This window comes from Gymnoscopelus microlampas (assembly GCF_963454915.1).
Source record: "Gymnoscopelus microlampas genome assembly, chromosome: 5".
NCBI classification, from domain to species: domain Eukaryota; kingdom Metazoa; phylum Chordata; class Actinopteri; order Myctophiformes; family Myctophidae; genus Gymnoscopelus; species Gymnoscopelus microlampas.
Window position 1 is genome coordinate 46,442,636 of NC_139942.1, and position 7,821 is coordinate 46,450,456.

At 45.2% G+C, this 7,821-nt stretch overlaps 1 protein-coding gene across 1 annotated transcript; it reads left to right on the forward strand.

Annotated features, from left to right (window-relative positions):
• Positions 1–585: 585 nt before the first annotated feature.
• On the forward strand, positions 586–7,069 carry LOC311045512 (transmembrane protein 200C-like). The gene is made up of 2 exons (XM_084057406.1): positions 586–696; positions 4,755–7,069. Exon 2 carries the CDS (start codon positions 4,793–4,795, stop codon positions 6,353–6,355), a length of 1,563 nt encoding a protein of 520 aa, XP_083913532.1. The 5' UTR covers positions 586–696; positions 4,755–4,792; the 3' UTR covers positions 6,356–7,069.
• Positions 7,070–7,821: the final 752 nt, after the last annotated feature.

Consider the following 7,821-nt stretch of genomic DNA (forward strand, 5'->3'; position numbering starts at 1 on the left):
CCCGCATGTTTCACATAGCATATAATCACGTAAAACCTGCATATTTCGCATTTTTTTGCATATTCTGCATATTTCGCAACTTTTTGTATATTCCCCATATTTCGCAACTTTCCGCATATTTCGCAACTTTTCGCATATTGCGCAACTTTTCCCATATTTCGCAACTTTCCGCATATTTCGCAACTTCATGCAATTTCACTGCTTAAAATCACAAAAAAAACCTGCATATTTCATTGCAAAATCAAGGATTTTAGCCGGCAAAATCAAGGATTTTAGCCGGCAAAATCAAGGATTTTAGCTGTTATTCTGGAGGGTCTAGCATATGAAGATTGCCATTATTGGTTACTCTCCTGTTTGTTCAGAGATAATAGGGGGAACAAATAACGATTTTCCTATTACATAAACGCTACAAAATGTCAAAAATGTCTTCATTGCATGCATGCAATGATTCTTCTGGCAACGTGATTTTTGACACTGCCCAATAATCACCTCCAGTGTAGATGGTGTTGTCCCGCCCCTCCTCCAGGAGCGGTTCGCCGGGGATGCGTGTTCAGTTGGAGGAGCGCACTCTTCCACCTTGGGCACCACAGTGGCGCAGCGAGGCGCGCCGCACCACTATGTGCACGTCGGCTCAGCCACGGTTCATGAAGATGAGCGCGCCTTTGAAGACGCTTGATCGACAAGGAACATTTTCTGGTAGGATTTATGACTTTTACGGTTCTACTGTGTTCCCACATGTGGGGGATCCGCTTAGCCTACATTACTTAGCGAGGAGCCGCCTGTATCTCTGTCTGCCTTTGTGTTGAATGGTCGCATTTTCATTCCACGCACCAACATCCATTTTAAGACTTGTGCGCTTGAGTCACTAAAATTGCTTATTGCATAATAGATATTAGGTAAGGCATGGTTATTAGAATTGTGTGAGATTATGGGAGAATATGCAATGTTCGATCTGAAATATATCTACATTGGCGATCAATAGCCTACTTGGAGCTGTGCGCGATGAGGTCTGTAGGCTAGGCTACTCCTGTCATTTAGACACCGGCGATAAAGAATCAATGACATTTGAACACGGTCGACGTTTTTGATAGTTAGGCTACTTCAATCGATGTTTCATGTTTCTCCCTTCAAAGACTGCAAGCCTAAGCGAGTGATGGAAAAATACCTACACCTGTCGAACGCTGTACTCTTTTATGATTAAGTAGCCTAAAACTTTTTATGTTTCTGCCAGTATAATAGCCTACATTCCTTAAATCGGCAAAGCAATTGTATTTGTATTTCACATTTGAACAACAAGGCAATTCAATGTGTTTTACACAAAACATCAAGCAAAGGAAACACAATAATAAAATGACTTTAGGATGCATAAAACTAAGCAGACATAGGCTAATTGTCAATCCTGCCTTATGCTTAACATTATAATCAGACTCGCTTCGTGTTGCAGTGTGTGTGTGTGTGTGTGTGTGTGTGTGTGTGTGTGTGTGTGTTAGTTATGAAAACATGGGCTCCGTCAGACCCAGGAAGAGATCTGCATGTTTATCATCATGCCTGTAGCTGAGCTGCCGAGACCAAATAATATACGGTGTTATGGTTTGTAGTGGAGACAGATGTTCTGGCCATGGATCTGGACATTTATATACGGTGTTATGGTTTGTAGTGGAGACAGATGTTCTGGCTCTATGGATCTGGACATTTTCAGGGCTCCTCATGCTTCAACAGCAGCTCGTATTTGTTTCACGACCCGTCCAAACTGACGAGAAGCAGATGCGCGATAACACTAACAGTCGATTCATCACGCAACATTGCACAGAAATATGCGCGCCCCCCAAAACCCTCTAATTTTGTGAGGAAGCGTTAATTATTCTGCATTTCTCCCGCGAGAAAAGCGTCCCTATAAGCCTAGTGATTAGACAAAGCTTAAAGGAGTACTTTCGGCCAAAAAATGACTTATTTTCTATCAATTACACTCCCCACGAGGCCTTGAATTTGTGGAGAGTTTTTTGTTTTTGTCGCATTACTAAGCGAATAATGTGATGACCGTCGGGTAGGAGACTCAAAGAGTCATAGAGTCTCCTACTGAGTCGGCTATTGACCAATGACCCATCATGGTCATCAAATTATTGGCTTAGGAATGCTACAAAAAAATCCATGAATTCAAGGCTTCATGTGGTGTGTAGCCTAATTGATAGAAAATAAGTCATTTTTGGGGTGAACTACTCCTTTAAGAGTTGAAGCTTCTGTTCAGCACCATGGACAGGGATGAAACCCGACTCTTCCACGCCCACCTCCCCGGTTGTGGTCCACCACCCGATACTGCTGAGCTGAGGTCCGCCCACACATCACGTAACATAGTGTATAGGTTCCATCGCTCGTCGTGCCCAAGGGGCATTTTAGTGCGATACGCAGCAGGGCTGTAGCAGCAACTCGAGGGCCAGTGCTGATGTTTGTTTGCTGAAGCTCAGGTGTGCTGCGACTCTGCAGTCAAGTTACAGTTGGAATTGAGTGTTAGTTAAGCTAATAATAACGTGGACCTTGAGTCTTGGTGAACATCTGCAAGCTCCTCCATCACGTTTTGGACCATTGAGGCTGCAGAGAGAGATCAACACGGATGCTCAAAGCATCCTTTGAAAACGATGCTCTAATTGCTGCTCTGAAAATAATTTGTGGAATAAGTTATTCATGAATCATGAGGCCTAAGTCACGCATAATTAGGCATGATTAGTCAAGTTAAATAGCCACATAGCTACCAGAAGATTCAAGGACAAGTCTAATTAAGCAGACTTTATTCCCACATTAAAATTCACCCTGTGTGTTTGGAACTAATCAGGAGACCATGAGTGTTCAAAATAGCTGTCAGCGGCATCAGTGCCCTTTGGACCTGAGTAATCACGCCATGCAGCATAAAGCTGGAACACATACATAAACATCTGCAAGCAGAAACTGTGGATGGGAGAGGGGAGGGGATGCTACAGCATGCGGACAAATGGATCTATAGCTTAGGTACAGTAAGCTATAGGCCTAGTCGTGTTTCAATGGCATGGTTATCTGTAACCCCGGCGTTCCTATTTTGGGCAAAGGTTTTAAATATCGTATTTTCCCCAAAATAGCAAAAATAGAAGATATACAAGCTCACAATGAGTCGCAATGCAAGGCGTTGTGAGCTTGTAGATTGGCTGTACTCGCTGTTGAACCGTACGTACGCCGAAGTATAGGCTTAAATGGTTAATAGAACTTGCATTATGGAGGGATAATGGTAAAAAAGAAAAAAGAGAGGTAGAGAGAGGAGGTTGAATACAGAGGGGTATTTAAGGAGAGCGTGAGTTTTAGAGAACATGCCTCCTGGCTTCGCTGTCTGCACACATTACGTTTTCATACGCTGATATCGCACCGGCATGGCTGAATATAGATGAAAAGGCACTCATTGTTCCCAACTGTCAACTTACGTTTTCTCTTCCTTTCTGTCGCGTCATAGTATGTATAGATCCAACAACATCAGCAGATGGCTCCAATGGGTTTGTTAATCTGCCACGTGATGATAAATGCCGTCTGCCCTCAGCAGACATTTGTGCAATGCTCACAAAATATATACAGTAGGAACCTAATCTCTGCAGTGTGCCTGGATATCACGAGTAATCTCTCAGCAAGCATTAGCGGTAGTGTTGTGTTATATTGTCGGCAGCCTTATGCTCTCTTTTTATACAATCGACTTAATGCCCTCTGAGGGGTAAGCCCCGGCCGGATGGCACATGCTCGTACCGCATGCTGTAGTAGTCACAGACCTAATTGTGACATATGGACGTTTGGACCCAGCTCATGACTTCTGTTGCAGAGCATCCTGTATCTCAGTAGAGAGAAAGGAGAAAAAGTACTTCATGTGCCTACTATACTGCAGAGACTGCACCGTATTGTACTTTCTGAGGCGTCTCAAGAGGTTCAGTATGAGTTCCAATGCTCTGGAGAACTTCCATCACTGTACCATTGAGAGTGTTCTGACAGCAGGCTGTATCGCCGTGTGGTTGGACCGCAGATCACCACAAAGAACTGTAAAAGACAACAGAGAAACTAACTGGCATCAACAGAACTATATATACCACAACGTCATAACACACAACGTCGTAAATTTTACACACACCACTCGCCGTAAAAGAAAAGGCCAAAACATCATAAAGGGACACTAAAGGCATCATGTTCTGTTCTCACTACTTCAAATCAAATCAAATCAAATCAAATCAAATCAAATACATATCTAATCTAATCTAATCAAATCAAATCAAACACCACCTATCTCAAAAACAGTTTCTTTCTACAGGCAGTCAGATTGCTGAATGCTGAACAGCTGATGCACTATGCACCACACATTGTTATAGTTGTTATTTTATAATGTGTAACGTTATCCTGTATTCTCTCTCTCTCTCTCTCTCTCTGCATTGAGTACAGTCAGTCTATAGTCTGAAGGTCTGTAGTGTTTTTATGTTGGTTGGTGTGTCCTCTTTGTTGAACTGAACTGATCTGTAGTGTCTTACAAAACATTTGCAGAGTGTTAAGTTAAATGTTAAATTGAACACTCAAGATTTTGCTGTGTGATGCCTTAGATTAGATATGGATTTCTTTAATGTACCCGTAGGGAAATGTATTCAGGACTTCACCCTGCAGTAAAGTAAAAACAAACAGCAATTAAAAAAACATTAAAAGAAGGAGAAAAAAAACCACCAATCTCTCCACCTAACATCTCTCCCGTTCTGTTCCTCTGCCAGGTTGAGAGACGAGCCCAGCCCGCTGACCAGTCACCACCATGATAGCCACGGGTGGCCTGCTGCGCATGAACCGGCGCCAGGACTCCCTGCGTGCCAAGAACCGAGCCGAGAACAAGAGGAAGAGGAAACTAAAGAAGAGGAAGAAGAACGATGTGGTGGTGGTGAAGGGAAAGCTCAACCTGTGCTCGGCGGCAGGCCTTGTGGCAGCCGTGGGCATCATGATTCTCATGGTGGGCATATCCATGGCTGTCCTGGGCTACTGGCCCAGTCCCAACCACCAGGAGTACCAGGAGCGCAGGAGAACCGGCGCGCACCGAGCCAACTGGATGAGCTATTCTAAGAGTCCGCCTGTGTCCTCCAACTGGAGCGGGAGCCAGCTCACCCCGGACCGGGAGGTGTCACTCAACGAGAGTCTCGCCACCAACAGCAGCCTGCTCAACGCCTCCCCTTCCTGTGGATTCCTGTGTGACTTCCTGGACACCTACCTGTACTCGGACAACCTGAAAGTCTTCGGCCCGCTTGTGATGGGAATCGGCATCTTCCTCTTTATTTGCGCCAATGCGGTCCTCCACGAAAACCGTGACAAGAAAACCAAAATCATCAACCTGAGGGACATCTATTCCACCGTCATCGACTTGCACAGCGTGCGGTCGAAGGAGTACTCGCCCCTCAACGGCTTAGTCAACTACACTCAGTCGAGGAGCCCCGATGGCCTGCCCGGACCACACGGCGCCAGCGCGATGCCCGCTCGCTGCTCCTGGCCTTCCACTGGACTCGATGATGCGTTCAGACGCCCGTCGTTGGCTGGTAGGCCACGGAGCTGGTCCAGGGACATCCAGACCTTCACAGATACCGTCTACAGCATTTACAGAGACCACAGCAACAGTGGCGAGCACACCCCGCAGCCGCGGCAGTGGGGGACCACCTCCATCGTCACCTCCTCCGTCAATGCGTTCACGCTCCCAGTCATCAAACTGAATAACTGTGAGGTGGAGGAGTCGGGGAGGACGGAGGCCGATGCTCGACGTCTGGACGGAGAGGTCATCGGAGACGTTGCCATCTGTGCAAAAGATGGTGTAAACGTGCAGGCTGGCGGCAGTCATGGCCCCGTGGTGGCCGATGAAGAGATAGAACCCTCGATTACCGACCCCTGCCTGCCCCAGGAGCGCCATGACGTGTCGGCAGCCATCGAAGCAGGTGAGCACCGACAGGAGGAATCACAGATGCAACTGTTTCCGCCGGACCCCGTCGCCAGGGCGATGGGGTCACGGCTGTCGCTCAACTCGCTCACAGATCAGCCGAGGTCTGCGCGGCGCTGCAGCCTGTCAGTGTCCACGGGTCGGCAAGGAGACAAGGGCAGGCGCTTCAGCTGCCCTCGCCTGGAGCGGTCCAACAGTAAGGGCTACATCAAACTGGCTGACCTCGGGGGCGAGTCTTTCGATGCCGCTGACACGGACACCTCCTTATTAGTCTCTGACCAGGAAATAGAGGTGACAACAACAGCGGAGACAACAACTGCGATGACAGCAGCAGCAGCGGAAGAAGTAGAACCTCAGGGAGAGACCGTTCTGGCGACACCCAGCACCTCAGCAGAACCTTGAATCTGATTTATACTTTGTTGTACGATGGTGTCACGCGCCGAAAATAGCCAATATACAACGCATTGCATCTGTGACGCATTGTTAGCTTGTATATTGGCTATTTTCAGCACGCAACACTGTCATGCGACGGACCATAAATTAGGATTTTGACTGATAAGCTGATGAGCCTCTGAGATTATTTTATTTTGTTTGTTTGTTTGTTTGTTTGTTTGCTTGTTTCTTTCCTTCCTCTCTTCTTTGACTACTGCTGCTGGTGATCAGGAGATACTGGCCCTTAGGTTGTCATGGGTAGGAAATAGAGACTATTGAAACATAGCCACAAATCCCCCACAACAAGGCCCCTTCTAAATACCACATGCCCAGTTCAATATTCAGATGTATCTCTCCTCTTTTCATATTTTTTCAATGTAGCAAGAGCAATACTACAGAATGGTGAGAAGATTTAGTTAAGAATTGTAAAAAAGAAAAAAGAAAAAAAAAGAAAAGAAAAGAAAGAAAAAAAAGATTGTTCTATCTGATTTGAAAATGAAGAAACAACCTTTCTTTTTTATATAACGGTAGGGCAACTGCAGAAACTATAGCTGTAGAATTGCCAAGAAAACAGAAAGCTGACTACTGTACTGTACTGTTCGACATGGTGTGTACTGTAGCATTGGAATTTGCGACAGAAAGCTTCTAGATTAGATCTGTTTCTCTACATTGTTATGTGAATACTGTGTGAATAGCTAAACTGAACTGAATCTCAGGTAGGCGTTTGGTTTAGGATCGAGACCTTCAGGACGAGATCTTCACTTTGTGCACACTTGTTTAAATAAAGTCTCATGGTTAAATAAACATTACTGTAACACACCTGCTGACTCTATTAGGTGTCATTGTGTGATATATATATATTTTAAATGTAATCTACTGAACTGAGGTCACTTTCTCAGGTGAGCTTTACAGACATATTGATGGGTTTAGCAATAATAATAATTAAAAAAATACATTTGATGATGCAAATCTGATTCATAACATTCAAATATTCAAAGGGGTTTATTTGTCATTCACAAGTACAGTGCAATGTTGGTGTGACATGCTCCTCAGGCAGGGGCATCATTTCTGGTCCCAGGGGATGGCAATTGCCACCCCCTAGCACTCGCTTTTAACCTAAAATTCTGTTATTTTACACATATTTTCTCCACACACACACACACACACACACACACACACACACACACACACACACACACACACACACACACACACACACACACACGTTTTTTTTTTTTGCAGATTGGCGAGGAATGCACCAAATCCATGCCTGTTCAATTACATGAGACATGTGACACACATGTTTTAGACACACATTCATTCACAACTTTCAAACTGGCATTATTATTTTGGGCATGTCGTTCTAAGTTTAAGAATAGTTTAAAAAAAATAGACAATCGGCCCGAATCGCTGCCCTAGTGGTTCCGGGCACCTAG